At 38.9% G+C, this 22,380-nt stretch overlaps 3 protein-coding genes across 3 annotated transcripts; all 3 read right to left on the minus strand.

The window, feature by feature from the left end:
• Window positions 1-757: 757 nt before the first annotated feature.
• Window positions 758-8,347, minus strand: LOC130208804 (aminoacylase-1-like). Its single transcript, XM_056438136.1, has 14 exons — window positions 7,887-8,347; window positions 6,617-6,681; window positions 6,390-6,494; window positions 6,202-6,296; window positions 5,953-6,029; window positions 4,984-5,073; window positions 4,078-4,134; window positions 3,893-3,966; window positions 3,732-3,781; window positions 2,453-2,597; window positions 2,239-2,307; window positions 2,088-2,167; window positions 1,482-1,542; window positions 758-1,382 (listed from the first exon to the last, which is right to left on the minus strand). Exons 1-14 carry the CDS (start codon window positions 8,011-8,013, stop codon window positions 1,218-1,220), a joined length of 1,260 nt encoding a protein of 419 aa, XP_056294111.1. The 5' UTR covers window positions 8,014-8,347; the 3' UTR covers window positions 758-1,217.
• A 2,644-nt stretch (window positions 8,348-10,991) lies between these two features.
• On the minus strand, window positions 10,992-16,452 carry abhd14a (abhydrolase domain containing 14A). Its single transcript, XM_056438203.1, has 5 exons — window positions 16,076-16,452; window positions 15,163-15,443; window positions 14,857-14,972; window positions 12,630-12,865; window positions 10,992-11,902 (listed from the first exon to the last, which is right to left on the minus strand). Exons 2-5 carry the CDS (start codon window positions 15,423-15,425, stop codon window positions 11,720-11,722), a joined length of 798 nt encoding a protein of 265 aa, XP_056294178.1. The 5' UTR covers window positions 15,426-15,443; window positions 16,076-16,452; the 3' UTR covers window positions 10,992-11,719.
• A 1,173-nt stretch (window positions 16,453-17,625) lies between these two features.
• hyal2b (hyaluronidase 2b) lies at window positions 17,626-21,756 on the minus strand. Its single transcript, XM_056437900.1, has 4 exons — window positions 21,666-21,756; window positions 20,260-21,239; window positions 19,956-20,045; window positions 17,626-19,860 (listed from the first exon to the last, which is right to left on the minus strand). Exons 2-4 carry the CDS (start codon window positions 21,208-21,210, stop codon window positions 19,471-19,473), a joined length of 1,431 nt encoding a protein of 476 aa, XP_056293875.1. The 5' UTR covers window positions 21,211-21,239; window positions 21,666-21,756; the 3' UTR covers window positions 17,626-19,470.
• Between the last annotated feature and the right edge of the window lie 624 nt (window positions 21,757-22,380).

The following is a 22,380-nucleotide window of genomic DNA, read 5'->3' on the forward strand; positions in this document are numbered from 1 at the left end:
ATAACGTCTCGTTTATGTAATTTGCTGTAGAAACTCAGCTTGGCGGCAAAGCAGTGAGTTACAGGGCCAATTTCAGACTTGTCTTGTTCCAAATAGATGTTGAAATGCAATTATTTGGTTTTATCTGTCACAGCAATAAGAAATATATTATTCTACTGAATGAGATATTTGACTGTATTAATATGTGACAAGACAGCCAATAATACATTACATTCTAGAGACTCTGTGAAACTGGAGGCACAGCAGTGCTTGAAGCTAAATGATAACATACAAATGCTAAAATGCTCAGTCATTGCTAGCAGGCTGATGTTTAGTATGTTTCCAATTTTAAAATCATAGTTTACTTGTGAGCATGTTTAAGGGTACTAAAAGTAAGCCGAGGCTGATCGTAATGTTATTTGTTTTGCAGGACTTTAAATATCAATCCCTGTATAATGAGGCTAGATGAGAAGGGGGAATTTAATTGCTCAACATAGATTATGATGAATACATGTCTCATTGTTTATGTTAATCCATCTGTTAGATGATATATATATAAAAGTAATCTCTGGGTTTCTTATTGATGTAGTTATGGTAAATTCTATTGCCTGTCCTTGAAGCAGATGGTTCTTAGCCGGTTAAATGCATTTGCCGTAGGGCAGGCAGTCAGAATTCTTCTCCATACAGCTCTAATCCTGCTGCTCATTCATTGGGCTTTTTAATTGCTCGTCAGTGTGGCAACAGAACATTATGACCATGAAATAAATGAACGAATACATTAATTAAATTCCAGTTTATTAAATAAAATGATTGATGTGGAATCATCATTTTAAAATCAAGCTAACTTTCAAAAGTGGCATTTAAATGATGTTCAATCGAATAGTTAATCAAAGTCATCTTCACATTTTTAGTAAAGTAGTTTTTTCCATAAGGAAATCATGGTGTACACAAAAGGTGATATAGCTTTAAGAATGCACAGGTACACTCAATCAATAATGTTGACATACATATGTTGTTAAAAAAAACTGCTACAGTACAGAGTAACGCAAAGCTTACTGTGCCTATATCCTGAGAATCATAAAAAATAAAGAAAATCAAGAGTACCAAAGACTAAGTGCTCAGTTTTGCTTTATGATATACATGTTATTATTCTTTGGTAATCTCTGCAAAATGTTCAAGTTAAATATTCAGATCATCTGTGAAATACGTTTTTTGAGATAATTAGAATTAAGACATGTCTAAGCCTCATCAGGAAAGGCAGGAACACTGGCAAGAGCCGAGATGAGCCTCTCGAACACGCTGATGCCTTTCAGGAAGACTCGCTCATTCAGATACTCGTTGTGATCGTGCAGCAGGATTGGTGTCCGGTTCATCGGAGAAAAGCCGATAGCAGGGATACCCACCTAGATTCAACAAACAAACATATTACCAGGCACAGAACTGAAGGCGGGGACTAGCTAAATAAAAAAATGAAAAGTCAGACTTAATGAATTTATACTCACTGCTCGGATAAAACGGCTATCTGTGGCAGCTGGAAATATCTCCTTTTCCAGAGTTAAGTTCCTACGGGGAAGATAGAGACATTTTTAATGATACGAGGTCAGATTAATTACATTTCTAGACTTCATGGTTTTGTAAGTTCTAATTATCTGGATAATTATCTGTTTTCAAAACATATCGTAAAAGTGCCACAGTCTATGCTCGACAGGCATAAGCAATAGGTCACATTTTCAGTAGAATACATAGCAACTGTAAAAAGAAAATGTAGTTTTCTTCAGATGTAGTTTTCTTCAGACAAGAACTGGTAATGCAGTTATTTCTAAACAAGAGGATTGTGGGAACGGTGAATATTTGCAGTTGGGGTGTGAAACCTCATGGAGCGAATGCAATAAAAGGGTTGCGTTAGCAAAGAATAGAGGATACAAAAACCTTGATTGAGGTTTAAATTGTCACAATGAATCGTAGCTTTTACTCACTTTAATCAAGTGAATAGTTTCAATACATACTTGTAAGTTCTTTCCACAACATCTGCTTTGTGTTTACCTCTGCACTGTAACATACTAAAGAATGACATACAGTGTGTGCATGAGTGCGTTCAGTGAACTCACATTGCCTTGCAGGCTGCACTGAAGGCGCTCCACCAGGGATCATTCTCCGCTGTAGAAGTCAACTTTTGGTTCATACTTTTCTGCAATGGATGAAAGCTTATATGACAACAGGAGCAAGGCAAAATTACTTTTACAGCTGGAGTGCACTGACCTGAGCAAATTTGTAAGTGACATCTTCTCCTGCTTCTTTACACCACTCTTTGATCTGTTTTTCAAACTCCTGGGAGGATAATAATATTTGGGTTAGTTTGGAGTTATCATCCAGCTGGAGGTCATTCCATAGCGACACAGCGGCCTGTAGATCAGATGCCTGCTGGTCGACAACACAGAGAAGCACAAACCCCCTCATACAGACGTGTACACACCTGAAGATTTACTGTAGGCGGTATTCTTAGATCAAAACTGACATCCATATCAGCTGGGATGACGTTGTAGGCTACGCCTCCTTTGACCATGGTCATATTGACTGTGGTGACATCACCAAGTGTGAAACACTCACTGGTATTTAGCCTGAAATACACACACAGGGCAGTAATGACAGCACTGCAATGAAATCTAAAGTAGAATTGCATTTTTGAAAAGCCCAAACTAAAAATCACATTGATTTTTAAATCAAAGAAATCTACATCAAATCTGTTTACATCACACTTCTTTGTAAAAAAAGAACTGATTAGCATGTAAATAAAGCTTCCTGCAGATAATTATCTCAGGTGGTGCGAATACAGAGTAAATGTTCTAAAACTGGTATTTCAGTGAGTTTAGTTAGTCGTGTCGAGTTCATTAATTCAAAGGCTGTTTTCCTACTGAGGTTTTTTATTAACTATGTGTACATACAAAAAAATCATTTATTTTTTAAAGCTGAAGAATGTCAGAAGTCGTGATGTATGGACTGTCACAACGATCTGCCACCTGTGCAAAAAAAAAATACAGTAACTGAATAATGACACTAAAAAGGAAGAGAAACTCAGTGTTGTTATTTTGCAGTTATTATGTGTTAAAGGCTTACATGAATTCCAACAGATATCTTCCTGATTTTAAGAAAGGTTTTGAACTAGTTCGTCCTGTACTGTAAAGGGACATCTCTAATTATGCACATTTATGCTTTATTTTCCAGGGCTTTAATTTCTTTTGGTAATATAGGTTTCATACGTCTCTCCAGGGCATTTTGATTTTGTGGAGGCCTCAAACTCAAAACTCAATTTGTCTAGACTTGTCAGGAGGGTCAGTCAGTCTCAGTGTATTAAATCAGCCTAGTAGTCCTGCGATGACAACAATATTAACCTGAAACCACAATAATCGTTGTTATTAAAGCACTGTGTGCTGTCCTCTCTTTGTCAATGAGGTTCTTGAGATTGTGTTGTTATAATGTGTTCACATTATAAGTATCAGTTTTGTCATATGGATGGTCTGTTATAATTTTGTCGCTTAAACTGTAAAATGATATCTATTGCACGTGTCTATCATGTGAGATTGATCCCTTCTCTGTTGTTCTTCAGGTTTTTGTTTTATTGGCTGCGAGAGACCATGGACCGAGGGCGTCATGTGCTGTACAGATTGTAAAGAACCTGGAGGCAAATCTGTGATATTAAAAGAGAATGTATTTCCCTAAACATCATGTACAAGATGATAACAGGTCCATCTCACCTTTGTTTCTCCTTCTCCCTGAAGTCCAGGAAGGAGTTTATGACTTGGCGCTGAGAAGAATAAGGCAGTGTGGTCACGGACATGGCCTTTCTCAGTCTTTGGACAAAAGGTTTTTATAATTTAACAGTTTTATTAACTGGTTGCATCGTATGCAAACTTACCAGCTTCTCAGCAGCTGTGTTCTCCACAAACCTGGACCCATGGCCTGGACTGCCTGGGCAGTGGACTGTGATCCCTGGAAAGAAGAAGTGATTCTGCTAGACTAAAGATTGACTTTATCATCCTTCTAAAACCCTGTAGTCTGATAAAATGGTGGATTATTTTCAGGTATGTATTTTATACTCACACCAGGGGTTCCTCTCTCCATAAAACACAGTGAAGGCCTCGCCAGGGTTTGCCAGACCTACAGAACAAATAAAACACTGTGAACATTAGTCTATTGCATTGAGATAACTTTTAAAAGAACACACTATGGGACAAAGGACATATATTGATATACACATTAGCAACTACACCAAAGGTTTATAAACCTCCAAGAGCAGGGGCTTAATGTCCACACACATTTAATTAAAGATTTGCATCAATTCTGAAGGAAAGATAATTATGGGGCTGCACAGGGGTCAAGATGCTGACCATGACCATGATGCAATGTTCTCAGTCAAATCCAGTGTGTAATAAATGTCTCCAGACACAAACATGGTTATTATGTTTATCAAAATCAAATATGACAATATATATATGTATATATAGTTTTATAGATATAGTATCCAGCGCTAGTTTGTCAATAATGGGAATAAGATCAATGTTAAAGCAACATGAAGTGATGTTTTCTTCTCATAATTTCAACTTTGGGGGCATTAAACCAAACAGTCTGAACAAAGGGGAATATGGGGAGGATGAATAAAAAAATGTAAAAAATTCTAAAGTTTATTTGTGCTCATTTAGCTTATTTTCACCTGAGACTTACTGGTAAATTATCATCAAAAAAAGTGTTGCGAGAGGTACATGAAGTTCAATAGAAAGTACCTTGCACAACGATCGAGAGTGATCATTATACTATTGGCAGGAATGTTTGTGGTGCCAAGATGTACCATTTTTAAACAGCTACCCACTCAACAGAACACTGAGTTTTACGTGGTCATGGTATAAATTAACCTGGTTTCAACATATTATGCAACGGATTGACCTTCACTCGTCAGGATCTTATTTATTAACTTTTGAACGATGATGTTGCAAACCGTTATTCATTCACCTTCATCAAGCGCAAAGCCAATGTTCAGTTTTTGGAACTCCGGTTGCTTCACAAATGTTTCCATTCCTTTATGACCTCCAACTTCTTCATCTAAAAAGAAAGATGTTTACATTTTAGTTTCAATATTTCTAGTTGCCAAAATGCTCAATAGTTGTGCTGACTTGAAACAAAGGCATTACAAGGTCAATAGACAAACAATTACAAGTACCAACAGCCTCATAAGCAATGAAGGTTATTAAACATAGTAGTATGGCTGTAGTGGATGAATCTAAATAAAAGATTATTTACCGTCTTTGTTGATTCTTACAAGTTGTAAAGTTTCATCTCAATACCGTTGCTGTTTGATTATTGGCTGATAGATTCAGGGTCAGACTTGCTGCCTCAGATGGTACTTACTCCACACCATAAGCAGGTTATTCCACCAATGCCACTTCTACAAACAAGTACTAGCAACTGTGTGTTGTAAGCCTCTGCAAACCAAACATGGTGCAGTTGACATGCAAGTCTGTCCAAAATGATCCCTTTATCATCATCATAATTTTTGCGACTAGACATTTGAGTGAAATTGTTGAAATTGGATTACTTTGGTTTTGGTCAAAAGCAACTTGTGAGCTCACAATGACCTTTGAACACACAATTCTAATCCAGTCGAGGTCGGCATTTGTGCCATATTGGAAGGAATACGCTAAAGACGTTCCTGAGACATCACATTCATGAGAATGGAGAAAGTCTCTTTTTCAGAGCTGACTGCAGGGGAATTTTATTTAATAGAAGGGTTCATCTTAATCGGTGTAAACAAGCTACAAGGAGAAAGAGGAAGCTGGTTATCAAGCACAGTCTGAACACACCATCCCCGTCTTCACTGGGGAAGTCTATATAAGGGGAAACACCTGAGTGGTTGGACTAATGGTGTGTGAATGCTTTGACAACATACTACTAGGAGAGGAAGGCAGCAATCAAATATATTACCAGGAACAAACATTAAGTGCACAGTGCGCATCAGTTTCTGTCCCTCTGCCTTTAGTCTTCGGACCGCCTGGATGTACCTGCACAAAACAAAAGAAAACACCAGAGCTATGACACAAATAAGAAATGGAGTTTGGACTGACAGTATGCAGGTTGAGGGAGTGGGTGTTACATCAGGTGCGTCATAAATGAACAACACTAAAGTACAAATCTTGTTCAATTAAACAAGTTATTAAGGCAGTTTATACCCACTGTATAGTTACACATTTCATGTCCTGTGATCCCCGGGCAAAAATGTTGCCCTCAGCATCTTTGAAAGCACTGAAAGCATCATATTTCCAATGTTCCTAAAGAAGAGATTGACATCAAATCCATTTTTTTCACATCTATTACATATAATAACAAGATTGTAACGGCATGAACAGAGACAGACGCCTTACCTGGTAAACAGGTACGACATCGGTGTGGGAATTCAGTAAAATGGATTTCAAGGTTGGGTTCGTCCCTTCCCAGGTCATGATCGTCACAACTCTGCCTGGACAAACCTACGAGGAGACAGAACGACAGATAACTTCCCTTTCAGTAGAAATATTACCTACATTTGTATTTCAACCATGTACAAAATTGTGTGCTACGTGAATTGTACTATCATAATATACCCACACACCTCAATCTTTCTAATAGGTAGCTCAAGCTCCTCTGCTATTTTGTCCAGGAAACGAAGAGCAGCATCTATAAATGAATAAACAGATAGCAGAACAATCTGTTTAAATATTCATAATTGTGTAAAACCTCTCAGAACAGAAGACAGTCATAATTCCTCCTGCTGCTGCTAGCTGTGGCAGTCATGTTGGACCTCGGTCCAGTCACAGAAAACCAAAAGCTTTCTATTATTACCTAACCACTTTCAGATTAGTGTGTGGAGGCAACCGGGTGAGAAACTCTACTTAACCCTCACTACTCGGGCATACCACATTTTCACAGTTCAATTGGATGATATTTTACCTTATTTTACCTAGATTGTCCCGAAAATTTAAATTGAACCGATACAAATGACTCAGAGGTCCATCATGAAGAGTGAGGCCAAACCTCCAGCGGACAAAACAACCACAGCTGCCACTATGCGCCATTCTTTTCAGGCCGACACTTTGTTTGTTTTGTTTGTGAAGAGAGCAACTCAGCTTTCTTTTCAAGACTAGCTTCATACAAATCTGCAAGTATTTAAAAAGGTACCATATTACAAAAACTGATAATTGTATTTTGTGAAAAAAGGTCTCTGGGCTATATAAAAACAGTTAAGGTAATGAAACGTTAACTTCATGGGGAAAAATACACATTCTATATTCAGAACCTGTGCCCTTAAGCGAGTTGTCAGGATTTCTGTACAGTTGTGGTGTGACAACTATACAATATATATAGACCATTTTATATAATATAATCAACAATTTTGCAGTTTTAAGATAAACATTTCTAAATATGTTCCGGTTTAGTTCCAGTTGCAGTGTCTGTGAATAATCAGCTGACAGGAAGTAAACATAGTGAATAAAGTAAATTCCATTGACACATGCTAAGATTTGTTTCAGTTAGAGTATAACAGGTAGACAGAGAGTATGAGAAGAAAAGAAAAAAATTAAGAATGTAATTATGTTCCAGTAGAAACCCCCAAAGGTATGCACATGTAAATGATCTTCATGTCTCCTTTAATAGCTAACTGACTCCAATAACAATTGGACTTTGATAAAGAATAGAAGATGATAAAAGTGATAACGGTTTCTTTCAGACATCTTTATACAACAACTGTGGGTGTGTAAAGTGATATGATCTGAACATGATACTTTTTTAAATAAAATAAATTGTGTAAAGTGGACGGGGGTTTCAACGGCTGTTTTGATTGATCCCACGTGGCACATCGGCGTCTTGTGAGGAGGACGTCTCACCGTAGTCCGGGTCCGGGTGCACGGTTTTGACACGGAGGTACTCCCTGAACAGACTCACAGAGAGGTCCTCTCCCCCAGGAGCGCTGTGTCCGCCTCCGACACCGGGGCCGTCCTTGTCAGGCAGCATGGTGCGATGTATTTACTCGTTCTGAGGACACATGATCACCGTACACATAATAACCAACGTGTGACACCGTGTCGTTGTGTCCTCTATCGGTTATGGCTGCGGGCTCTCTTCCCGGCCCGGGAGCCCGTGACATTAACGTTAGCTGTCGTTAGCTGATGAAGCCGAGGGGAGGTTTATTTTTAAGCTAGCTAGCCCTGTAGCTGCTTAACTTATTATGTTTTCTTAAGCTAGTTGAAGAACATACTACGCATTCGCCTCAGTCGTTATGTTAGCTATGTGACCAAATGTTCTGGTAGTAAACATGGATTACAGGACAGCAAATAATGTAGATGTATTAAATCTGTTTCGCTAAAGTTTTCCCAACACTCACCCTGTGCGGTCCACGAGTCATCTGATCGATGCGGACTGAGCCCGTTTCTGCCCTTCAGAATAAAAGACCTGAAACACCAGTTTATATTTGAAACTGTTTTCCGGCATGAATATAAAATGTATTCATATATTCCAACGACATATATTATTTAAGTACAATGCATATGTTTTTTTTAATAGCCACAACTTTTAATTGGTTGAAAAAACATTACATTATGGAATATTACTTATAAGCTGGAAACATTACATATTTTGACATGAAACATGACTTAATTATAAAAAAATAATGTCAGTTTAGTAGAAAGTAGAAAGACACTTAAATGCAGGTACAAATACTTTTACATAAGTACAGTCCTTGAGTAAATACACTTCCATAGTTACAATCCACCATTGGACATGACTACACAAAAGGGTCACCATTGAAAATGAAAAGACTGAATTTCACCATATAGCTATATTATGGTATTTAAAAAGGATACTTTTAAAAGGCAATATTCCTTAAGGCCATAATCAAGAAATCTGGTGCATCATGGTAAAACCCTGTGTTTTACTGTTTGAGATTTTGCATCACAAGCTCAAGTAGAGCAAGTAAGCTGAACATATCAATGGTCAAGAAATGTTTCACACACGTGGGCCAAGCTGTTAGTTCATTTTGAACAGCAGCTAATGTGTATTGTGATATTGTGTCCCTTTGCAACACATCGAAGGTAAATCTGCTGAATCATTCTGAAAAAGAGCCACAGCTAATTGCTGACGGACTCCAAGAGCAGCAATGAGATGCTTTTGTCGGGATCATTTTAAATTCTGACCTGAAATGCAAAGATAAAGTGGGGGAAAAAAGAAATAGTTAAAACAAAAGTAAATCAGGAGGAATTCAGATGACTCACTGTATAGCCAAAATTAAAGGCCAAGAGGAGGAAATGAGAACAGTGTGTATACAATAGATTATCAAAATGACAGTGGATAAACAAAGACATACTTGACAACCGATTAAATCTTGGGTGAAATCTTTATTATATTGATCACATTTATTGTCAGTTTTAAACAAAGAGGAAAGCCAACACTTTGCCAGCTGGATCCTGATCATCTCCTCCTCCACAGTAAGATATGAGGGCTCGATGTCCTGCACCAGACAGCTCCTCCCTCCAACGCCATGTCTGCACAACACAGCCATGCAGGATTCTGTTGCTCTGCAAAGGAACATAGTAGCTACATAGAAGTACGGTGGCATGCAGTACATAGAACAATGTACGTGACTTCCCAAACAGCCATACATTCAAGAACAGCCTCTACTTAGAGATACAGAGTGCATTAACATTTGTCTGCCCTTTTGTTCTACAACCAGTACAGGGAATTCAGACAGCACTCAAACCTTTTCACCTCTTTTTTTTTTACAGTGGTCTGTGTTGCAGCTTAAAACATTTAAATACACCTAAATATTCCATAATGACAAAGGGACAACAGGAATTTATTGTAAATGAAAAAGTCTGAAATATTGCTTTAACACTAGCATTCACTCTTAACTCAACACTAGTTAAAGCACCTTTGGCCGTGTAGATTCTTGGTTTTGTCTGGTGGTCCACACGCACCTGCTTCTCAATGCAGCCGACAGCTCTCAAGATATCAAAGCAGACATGTTTCTTTGAGTGTATTTGATAAAATCTTGAAGGTCAAATAGTTTCCATGGAGACATACTGGAAAATAAAGAGGCGTATTGTTAGATATTTAAAATAATGAAAATGCACCATTTTTGTCAGGATCCACTTGCCTAAAGTACACATGTAATCATACTTTTACTTCTGTGGCCAATACACTATGGTACGGGTATCATATTGTATCTTTAGCATTGTTTCTGTTTACGTTTTTCAGGACACGAGCTACATTTCGAGGAATTGTCGTGTGAGGTTTTCTCCTCACATTAAGAGATAATTCACTCCAAAATGATCGTTTAATTCGGAATTTACTCTGTTAACAGATTTCTAAAGAGTTTGTGCTCCTGATATGATTCAAGGCCTTTACTACACATGTTGCTTAAGTTGTATTGTACATGTCATCATGATGAAGAGGTGCTGTTCTGGGCCTTCTCCCCCGACGACCATCTCCGAGCAACCTGCTCCAAAGTCAAGACAGTCAAAGTAAGCGGATACCTGTCCGGTTACCCATGTGACCAACTAAAAGCAACACACAGGAAAGAAAGATACACATCTTCCAGCTTTTCTTTTACTCTTTCTCTGTCATTTAACCATCAGGTGATTGTGTTTCTTACTGCAGGTGTGGAACATGGAGCGGGCCTTGCAGTGTTCGAGGTCAGTTTACCAACAACTACGCCTCCTGCTGGTCACCTGCCTCAACAGCAAAGTATTATGCATGAGGGCAGTGTGTTTGTTCGAAATGCAAATACTTATTTAGTTTCTATGTTTTTCCCTGCTCTTGGCACTACTTCTCCTTTCTAAATGTTTTGTCATACATTGGGCAAAAGGAGTAAACTACACGGTTGTCTTGGGAGCTCAAGTTCAGAGAACACATTCACAACATCTGGCTTCTGCAAATACATCAACATAACTGGATTTCTAGAATATGGCATTTTTATCAAATGACATACAAAACAGTCAATTTTTTATTTTATTTTATATGCACGTCTTATTTTAAGTTGGTTTTTGCATGATTGTCCAAACTTATTGCAAATATATTACATATAACTTTATCATCAATATATAAATAAACGTGAGCTATTTTTAAAAAGTATTTTTGACTTTTATTATTACAGTATCACTTTCAGTTTCTTTTTGTCTAGCATACGTTTTCTTGGAAGCTGGAATGGTTTCCAGATATTAATATACAAATATGTTGTGAAATGTGAAGCTAATAGCAGCTATTCAAACACAGGCACCTGCTACATTTGCAGATGTACAGCAACAAAATGTAACCTACAAAAATGTTAACGGTGAAGCAAATACTTTCCATGTTTTTTTACATGCAAAGAGAGACATGAAACAAAAACTCATCACTATACAAATCTGAAGCTATTTTGACAACAAGCTGAGATGAACTAGTATTCTTGGGTGACACAAAAATAATACTTTCATAATGGAAACATCTGAACTACTGTGTTAAATGTCACTACAAGGTTTTACAGGCCATTTCCATGTACCAAAACCTACTCCCATGCCATTGGTCTTGCTTCAGGTAATAATCAAATAACAATATAGCTCTTACAACCTTTTAGCAAAATTGTCAACACACTAAACCAATGATTGGGGGACGAGTGTTCCTCTGACAATTTCCTCTTCTTTCTTGTCGTTTCCATTTTGTACCTCCTCTTCCTCGACTTCACGTCTCACTTCAGTTTGCTGAGGAAGTCGATCAACCCTTGGTGAAATTCTCTGGGTTTGTCCATGTAGCAGGCATGGCGCGCTCCTTCTAGCTTAAGCACAGAGTGATGTGGAAGTTGCATGAGGTTCTTGTGGGACTGGGCACCAAGATTTGTGTCCAGAGCTCCAAACACAATTAGAGTTGGAATCTAAAAAGAGCACACAGGAGTGAGTCAACGAGGAAACTACGCAGAGGAAACCCTGTTTTTACACCAATATCAGCATACCGCTGTGTAAAGACATGTCATATCGCTAACATACTTGTGGGTGGGGAATCTACTGTAACTAGCACTTAAAACTGCATTAAAATGTGCTTATCTTGCTAATCTTACGTTGGATATATGTGTTAGTTAGACGAAACAAGCAATGTGAAAATATCACTTTGGACTTTTTAGGAAATTATAAGCGCCATTTCTCTGACATTTATTAGATCAAACAATGAATCAGGAAAATAAATGGCAGACTGACCTATTTTGAAAATCATTGTTAGCTACACCCCTGAAATGATTGATTTATGATAAATCAGCTGTGGTGGCCACACACTGATTGGCAGCATGTAGTTATATAAACGCCATGCATGCATTGGCAAAAGGTAGTATTAGCACAAATGTGATAAAACTTTAATTAATTAATGCAAAGCGTTGTACTTAATGTGTGTTTGAAGAGGCATGTCACTTACGCAAAGCTCTCTCGTGGATTAATCTGGTCATGCCTTAGTGTAATGGATGCCAATAAAAGGCACAGTTCACCCAAAACATAAAAGTTACTCCTAATGTCATAAGAATCACCAGCGATGTTTTCTACTGACATAATACGTCTGTTGTTACAGCTTGAATATATGAATACACACAATCACTATCTCTTTACCGCCCTCACCTGAATATTTTGGTACTGCTGTGGAGTGTAACTGCGGGTACCGACTGGTGCTATTGGAATGAAGCCCTGCAGCTGAGCGCTGTTCTTCATGAGGAAGGGGATGGAGTAATGTCCACTCATGGAGGGGCTCAGAAGCACAGCTGTCTTGACACCCAAAGACTCCATGAATCTTGAAAGGAGGTCCGCTCGATTCTGATCAGTCTTCAAAGCCTCAGAGTCAGGCGACTTCCCATAACCTCCGAGAAGAAGAACACATGTGAAACATCTGTGAGCTCAGATCAACATCCATTAACACCAGTGTGCTTCTCGATGTGCACTCAATGTGACTTTAATTAATTTTGTTCTTGTTTCACATTGTTGTGTTACAGACTTTGCCCTGCACATAAACACATGTGTTGTGTTATTCTTGTTGATTAGATCGCCGTTTAGATGTCATACCTGCAAACTCATGAGGGGTGAAAAAGGTGACAACGGGGGGGGGGGGGTGTGCAGGTGTTGTTGTCACCACACCACATCCACGTTGTTTGAAGCCTCAAAGCTTTTAGAACCACAACTACAGTCATTTTATTGTTCTGACCACAAATCTAAATAATGATAATAAACAGTTTAAGAACAAAAGGTTCTCCTCTCTGACTCATCCCTATAATGATAGTAATAACAAATATACATTGTCATTATATATAATATGGTTAAAGTCATTCATGAACCAACTTCCTTTTTTTTGTTGCCTGAACGGTCCTCATGGACTTCTCCCTGAATCTGTTCTGTCTCTACCTGTTTGTCACGATACTCATATTATAACTTCTATACATATTACATACATACCTGCCATAAATATCATGATACCCGATACCAGAATTCAATACACCATACAAACAATATGGTACCATAATTACGAGACTGGTATATTTATCTATAATAGTAATAAATAAAACATCTGTATGGTTCACTTTTTACCAACTTTTTCAACACTTAACAAATGACAGTAATATTAGTATTAATACAGCCAGATATGAATGAAACTACATGGTTCCATCATAGCATTGATTATACACTATGAGGCCGTTAGTCTCTGACCAGATGATACACAGTTCATCAGGATGAGCAGCTGGAGAGTTACAGAACTTTACAGACTGAAACATTTCACTTCTGGCATCTTTTTATTTTTTACGCCTTAGTCTCTAAAGCTGCGCAGCGCAGTGTGCGCAGACAGCTCGACACGGAGCAGCGCGTGCGCTCTGATCGCTCTCTTAATGAAGTATCGATACTAAAAATATGCTAAATCACATCGTGTTTAACGTACGGGTACTTTGTTAGCATCGCTACACCGTGCAGCGTGACAGGAGTAGATGTAGCGGGCTAACATTCAAGCTAACCTGAACCCCCAAACGCTGTGGACATCTGAACGCTGATTGGCCGAAACGCGACACGTCCCATCAAAGATGTTTTATTGCGAAGAGCACCACTTCACACTTTTCTCCGCGTCTCACTGCAATCTCAACGGCAGCGGGCCAGGTGACCCCCCCCCCCCCAAAACAAAAACTCTTCGGATCTCCACAATTCACGTGGATGACCTATTTTGAGTTCAAAACGGTGAATTTCACCGAAAGGTGACAAGTTTGCAGGTATGAGATGCATGTGGTGTAGCCGTGCTGGGAATGGCCTGCGGTCACCCAGCTCCACATACTAATTTAGCTGCTTATAATTTTAAGCTAAATTCTAGCCTTGTACTGCAACAAAATGCCACATGCACCAACAGCATAGCACACATAGCAACCTAAAAATGAAACGGTCTGCAAACCCAGGGCATACATCTCACACAATGAGAGCGTCAGTTTTCATACATTGACAGAGATAATCATACAAAATAGAATACACAATTGGAGTCTGTACAGAACACGTTAGATGCTGTAAGAATCTATGTAAATTTTCAACCACAAGAGTGCACATCAAGCAAGTTAACCGAACATAACTTATATTTATATATATATAATATTTTCTTACCAACAAAATACCAACAGTGACTTGATGGTAAAATTACAGAATGAATAATAATCAAAATCTAGTATAGAAGTATTATTAATGCGTCAATCTACTCATCTGTTAAATTAAGTTAATTAGTGTATCAGGCTACCATAAACATAATATGTGAAAATCAGTTTGAGGTTTAATCCTCAATTTAGTCACTAAATTAGTAGTGATAATCGGCAATAAGAATAAATTATACCTGGAAGGTCCATTGCTAAGGCCTGATATCCATTAGTTGCCAGTAGTGCCATCGTACCGAGCTCCTCCCAGGTTTTGGATGTGAAGGCCTGGCCATGCAGAAGGACCACTTGCAACCTACACAAAGAAATATGTTTGCTTCTCAGGATTTCATCACAGGCCAGACAATTACTGCAGATTAGCAGCACTACCGGTAATAGTATGCACTTCCTAAAAACATTTAATATATAATCTTCACTGGTTATAATTACAAGGACAAGGCATGTTATGTGCTTAGATGTTTTAAATAGGTATCTCTACTTGTCACCTTGGCAATATCTGTCGTCCAGCTCCATCAACAGGTAAAGCTTCTCTGAAGAACAGTGGCGGGTCCCCGGGTAGCTGTCCGGTGCGAATGGACACATTGATGGTTGGAATTGGAGGCGGAGGGGTGGCCATCAGCCCCATTCTTTGAGCTTCTAGGGATGGCTCCATGCTGCCCTGGCGAATGGATGGCAGCAGCAGGTACAGCAGCAACGTGGCCAACAACACCAGGCCCAGGACAACAAGACGATTACGCAAGAAATTCATTTTGTCAAGATAAACGATCTAGGAAAAGAGACAGAGAGCCCATCATATGGATCCTGATCATACAGTAGTTCTAAGGGTTTGACGATGTATACAGAAAATGCAATCCCCATCCATCAAGACCATTGTGGTTCAACATATGGCTTTATATTCATAATCTTTGATTTCTAAATGACTTTTCTTAGTTTTTACCACCATTCAATTGGAGTAACTCACCAGCTGTATCGTCAATATGAGGAACAAGAACGCAAGCGGTGTGCAGTACACTAATGTTGCCACATCTTCAGATGCCAACAATTGATTTGATGAATAAAAGTATTGCACAAAACGTAGAAATGATGGGCAAAACTATAAACACACACACAAACAAATACATTAACATATTTCAACATGTTTCTGGAGGAGACTGTGCAGTTAAACAAAGTGAATCAATACATAACGTGTTACGGGAAAGCTAACCCTCTCGGATGAAGGACGGACATTTGATGTATTGCAGAGCAAATAAAGTAAGCAGACGAATGCAAATTAGCTAAAATATACAAATAAGCTAACATGCGCTCGATGTGTCGCTCTTCCACTCGCTAACGTTACATCTCTATACAAGTGAGGCGCTGTAGGAGACATTAAGGAGGCAGCACCAGAGGAACACCTACCTCCTACGACAGAGGAGATACTTGTGAAACACGTTCACTGACAGCTGGACGAGGACGAGTCTGTCTGCTTTATCGTCATGTCATCGGCATTGCTGGTTGCCAGTGATGCGAAATGTTGCACAACGGCTTCGGCTCGATGCTGGTGGCCGCTGGTAGCTAACGTTAGCGACGAGAAATGCTTAGCCTGAAGCTAGGTATACATCATTGTACCGAGAATAAACTAGCTCTTCGTTCAACGTTCCTTGGGTACAACATGTCCGACCAATTAACGTTGTCTAGTAAACGCGGGACAGGTAATGTCACATGAGAAAGTCAAGGGGCGCATGGGAATTCCGATGAATAGGTCTCTGTTGCTCGTTGGAGCACAATTCTAGCTGCACATAACAACAGTAGGCTAAGTACTATACGTCATTTCCTGCGGAGGCTATCAGAATATCACTTGAATCTCACTTTTATCTATTTTGATATTATATATATATATATATATATATACATAGATATATTTATATATATGTACACATATATAATTGCTGCAAGGCCATGTAAACTGTACAACACTGCCATTATATAAGTTTGTCCCTCAAGCAACAAGACATTCATTGTTTTCTACGCTTTTGTATATCATACTTGCTTGCTCAATGTCAACTTTGAAAAGCGTATATTTGGTATTCTCTGCATTTCTGTTACAAAAAATATGTAACACATTGATCAGTGTAAGTCATAAGTATATGTGACCATGTTGATTTCCAGTTTGTATATGTTTGCACAAAGAATAAACATGTATTGTTAAATGAATGAAATCCCAGTTGACTACAATCTCCAGAAAATAAGAGTGAAAAAATATATATTCAAATTCCTCTTTAAATAATTAAATTATCTGTTGTAAAAGATGAATACAAAATGTTTTCAAATACAAAACCCTTCCATTTGGTTTTAAAGAATAACATCAATACACGAAGGACAAAACAAGACTTGCGAGGTAATTTCCGAATAAACACCTAAGCTGTTTCTAAAACAGAGAGGTGGAGTGGTACAAAAGGAAATGCTATAATTACGTAAATTATAGATTACAGATTCCTAAATTTACCCTTGAGGCAGACATTAATTTCACTGATACTGGAAACTTGCTTGATTACAACAATCCATCAAATGATAAGAACAGTTGATAATTAATCATCTCAAACAAGTTCAATGTCTCACGTTGATATTTATACAGTTGCGCAAAAAATGAACAGCAACTACTGCCTAAAAATTTAAACGAACACGTTCAAATACCATGGTACGCCTTTGAAAATGGTTGGCAATATATGTCCCTTTTTTTACATTTTACGATCCAACGTACATTCGTCAAATATTACGAGGGGGAAATCTGCATTATACATGGGTGACATCTTGCTTGTCAATACCATAAACCAGTATTACTGTGTCATACCTGTTTTTTGAAATTCGAATAATATGTTCAGGAGACTTTCCCCACACAAGAAAATATCATGTTTAAAAATAATGACAAATAACCCTTTTTTAAAGTTGAAAGCCAAGGGAGGAAAAACAACAATCAGAAGCATTTATTTTAAGGCAAAATTCACAGTGGAATACATCTCTTACATAAAACAAAGGTAGATCCAGCTCAACAAAAAAATAGTTAAAGTGCTGTATTTTGAAATGGTTGCAGCATAATTCAAACAATCTATCGCAATACTAATAGTACAAATTGTTCAGTTTATTAAAAACACCACTTATTTTAGGTAGCTGAATACTTTACTGAGCAATGCCAGAGAGAATAAATACAGAACCTACTGTTTAAATATGAAACTCTAGAAAGTACAATTTGAAGATGTACCTACAGTAGTTGCAATCAACAAATTGTCTCCCGCAAACTACACTCTAAAAAGAATCTAACCTGATAATTGTGTTTAGAGCCAGGGCAATGCTGGTTTTCTGAGGCTAATATGGATATTTGAGAATTGAAAGAAAATCTGGTTAGGGAAGCTGATTGGCATCAGCCAAATTGTTTCAATGTAAACTACAACGAACAGATCCCTTACATATTTAAGAATTGTGTCAATGGCATGAAATGAACAAAACAATATATAATTGAAATATTTTTGATTTTATCCGACAAATACATCAATACCAGTACGTATGAAACCATCTTAAATTTGCCATGAAGAGTTGGAATCTAAATGTGTATCTGTACGTTTTCATGAAAATGACATTAGCAGGATGCTAAAAGTTAACCTTTTCAACATAATGCCAAATTGTTTTCACAGTTTCCTATGTCAATTATATTTGCATCTCATCAGAAAATGTGAATTGTTCACTCATCGGAAGAATGTTTGTTTGATCCCCGGCTCTGCCAGTCCGCATGTTGAAGTGTCTTTGGGAAAGATATAGTCTGTGAATTCTGTAACATCGGTGTGTGTTTGTGTGTATGTGTGTGCGAATGATGATATTTGGTCCTAATGAGCATTTTGGCACCTTGCATCAGTGTACAAATGTGTGTAGAGCACTTTGAGTGGACGAAAGACTAGAAAGATGCTATGGATATGCAAATCCATTCATCTTTTCAGGTCTGTCCACCTTTTCTTCGATACATACATTTTCCTTTATGAATTAAATTAAAACTGGTATGCCTAAAGAGTTCATATCAGTATAAAGCACCAGCGCCAGCAGAGGCCTGAGATAAACACTGCTGGAAAAACCTCAATAATCACAACTTGTAAACAAAAGTAACCATAAAAAAATAGCACTTTGTAGTTTCTAGCCAAGATAAGACACAACTTTGAACTGAAACAGGCAGGTCCAGCCATCTTGTTTCTTTAGGCCAAAGATAGCAAAAGATATTTAAGGCTCCATTTCTCAGAATGTATCACCTTCTGGTATAATGCACTATTTACATTTCATTCATAAGGCTACCACTTAACAGCGTGATCAATCAACAGATAGAAACACTCATGTTTAAAGTGGGCAGAAATATCCAATTACAGAATACCTAAAGTTATGATACTACAAAAACAACAACAACAACTTGTGAATACTGTGTGCCGCTGGGCATCAAAGGTACCGTTCTTCAGCTTTTTTGCTTCATGTTGTATGTTTGTGTCCATTGTAAAACACGTACGGTCTTTTTTCACGATGCATTTCGTTTTCTGTGGGAAAAAGCCCCACAATTACACTTTAGTCACATACAGTCAATGTGGAAAGATGATCTCTTCTTCTGGAGGCCAGGGTCAGCATGGAGCACGGAGAACTGACATATTGTACGATAAATTATTCTCTGATGACAATGCGTCATCATTCAGCATCATCACTAGTGCACTGTAACTTACCACCTATGTGTTGAAACGTCTGATTTGTCTGGCAGAGGCAGTGAATAGTTTGGGCTTCTCAGATCCTTAGTGTAGCAGTGTGAGGAGTCCTAGTGGGAGTAAAAGGCAAAGAGGCCAGGTTCCGAAGACAGAGGAGGCTTTATTCTGCCCTTTTTCTTTCTGAGCACAGGCCTCACCCCTGTACCCACTGTAGCATTGGCACTGGAAGTGTGTGTGGAAAAGCGCAAGCTCGGCTTGGCTAAGCACGCCTGTAACCTTCAGCTGGCCACCCTGACTGGTGATGCTGTGCGTTAAGGGACTGAGATGCAGGTACACCTCGTCGTCTGGTACCTTGCGCAGACAGCGGCCGTGGGATTGACATACCACCTGACTGCACTGTTCTGCTGCTGTCGTCACATTGAGGAGGTACCGGCCCAGCTGTCCCTGAAGATAATTATTCAGGAGGGAGCAGCTGGCCTGCAGGTACAAACAAACAAAAAATGGATGTTAAGCCCAACCAATGAACGTGAAGCCATTCAGCATCATATGAGCAGAGAGGCTATGACACTTACATAGCTGCTTGCATAAGAAGTGTCGCCCCAGAAGATTACACCTGCTGCTCCAAGTGCAACACTCTCACCAATGGTAGAGACCAGATCCATCTACAGAACACAAACAGTTCAGTGGTACACCATACAATGAGGGGGAAGTAGAACGTTAACAGTCCAAGCTATAACAATAACTAATGCTGCAGCTACCCAGGAATATACACAGCATCCCAGCATTGGATGGTCAATTATATGAACTGAACTTCTAGATAACATAATGAATGTAAAATCTCCCGTACTTGATGAACTGTTGCTCAAGCCAACTAACCTGCGTTAGGAGGGTCATCTGATTGATGTAAGTAGGGCGGGTATACACAAAAACAGGCCGTGCTAATCCAACCCCAACAGATGCCAGGCGCATCGCCTCCTTTACCCGGTTTCGTACAAAAAGGCGTCCATCGTTGGTGGAGGCGAGTACAGAACCCACATATATAGATGGGAAGAAGGCTGTGCATTCCATCCACAACCAGTTCAGTTGATCATTGCGGATCATGTCCACAACAGGACAGCGGCCAGTGTAGTTCTTCAAGCCGCTCCTGTAGTCGTGGTTGTAACAATCTGGAAACAAGTAGAAGCCCCATTGTTGATTGGGCCTCAAGCTCTTCGCTAGTTTCATCGTCTCCAGCATAAACTTGCGAGCTGAAAGCTCAAATTCTTGCTGTGCAACTTTACCCACTTGTTCCAGGGTCCACTTGGGATTCTTTTTGGCCACCATTTCACGGGATTTATTTCGATAGATATCTTTAATGTCCCAATTTCGGATCCACAATGGACGCCACTCCTCCCAATCGATTACAGCCAAACCTTTCGCCTCTGGCTCACGGATATATTTTTGCAAACCTTCGGGCATCTTTTCATAGTGCTGAGTGAGGCTGGCAAGCTGTGGAAGGCCTCCATTCACTGCAGTGCCTCCCCGCTCATAATAGGGATACAATCCAAGGCGCTCCTTATAAAAAATGGTGAGGTTCTGCCTGACAAAGCCCTCATTGGGGGATGCCACAATGTCAAACTGGTCCAAAGACAAAGCAACGCGATGTCGCGGGGCACACTCCTGTGTTGGTGCATTCCAGGCGAGAAGAACCGGCTTCTGTGAATATAATGGCCATCTTGTCTGCTTTAATTCTGCTGAACACAAGACTGTCCACGTTGTAAACAGAGACAGAAGCAACCACCGCAGCTGGCCAGCTGTGGTGAAGAGAGAGTGAAATCCAGACTCCATGGTCACTGCTCACCTTCTCACCTCTTTCTCTTGAGAAGAAAAAACAAGCAGTTTAGTTCAATTCAGCCAAATATATACATACAACCAAAACCATTCCATGTTTCATCGATATTACATCTGTGAAAATAGGTTAGCAGGGTCGACTTCCGTCAATGGCTTAGCGTTAGAAAGTATTTTAGGTAGAATACGAGCAACATGATTTCACAGACTTTTAGTGAGAACATTGAACATAGGGGCATAAATATGGTTAAAATATAGTTGCAGGCTCAACGGAAATGTCACCGCTCTCTACTTTAAACTTCGTCCGTACGCGAACTCAGCTCGTTGGTCGAATGGACCGCTAGCTCAAATTTGACTCAGACGCTACCACGTTGTTATCCTGACTGACTCATAAAGATGAGAACAGGGACTTAGTCCACTCGTGTCACGGTCAGATAAATTAATTTTCCACCAACCTGCCATGTGAAAGACAAAAGTATTTTCAATCCATGTTGATGATTTACAAATCTGCAAGATAAGGAGAATATAAACGAAGGAATGAGCGACGATGACGTTGAGCAATAATAGTTCAGTGCATCGAACTCCTGAGAAGGGGGTATCTAAATTTAAGAAAGGCATAATTGGTCATTGTTTGCCATTTTTTTGAGTATAGCACGTATTTTTTAAATATACAATAAGAATATTTTACCACGTAAGCCTGATTTTAAGCCCGTCCGGCATTAATTTGAGCGTAACATTATATATGTCAATGCCGCTGACCCCCCACCGAAGTAGTCTGTTCTTCAAGTCATGCTCTGATTTGAACATAGATGCGAGTTTCGATGATGAGCGCAAATATGAAACAGATTCCACGTTATATTGTTTGTTGGCTTTTGTATTGTGCTCCTTTTTTCGCTATATGTCAGTTGCTACAGTGTTAACTCTTAAAGACTAAGCTGAGTGAATGAATGGTTTGGTTTTTATTTTTATATAATTGCATTTATCTAAATCAGGTGGAACAGATACTTTAAAACAGATTGTATTTGTATTTTCTGTGACAATAAGAGCGCCATTTACTGAATTGAACTGTAAAAAGTTTGAATACGCAAAAGACGCTTTAGAGTAGACCCCCAACTAAATATCCAGGTTACTTGCATCTTGCTAAGAATAATAGGCATATCTGTTGTATTA

This window comes from Pseudoliparis swirei, chromosome 18 (genome assembly GCF_029220125.1).
Source record: "Pseudoliparis swirei isolate HS2019 ecotype Mariana Trench chromosome 18, NWPU_hadal_v1, whole genome shotgun sequence".
Lineage (NCBI taxonomy): Eukaryota > Metazoa > Chordata > Actinopteri > Perciformes > Liparidae > Pseudoliparis > Pseudoliparis swirei.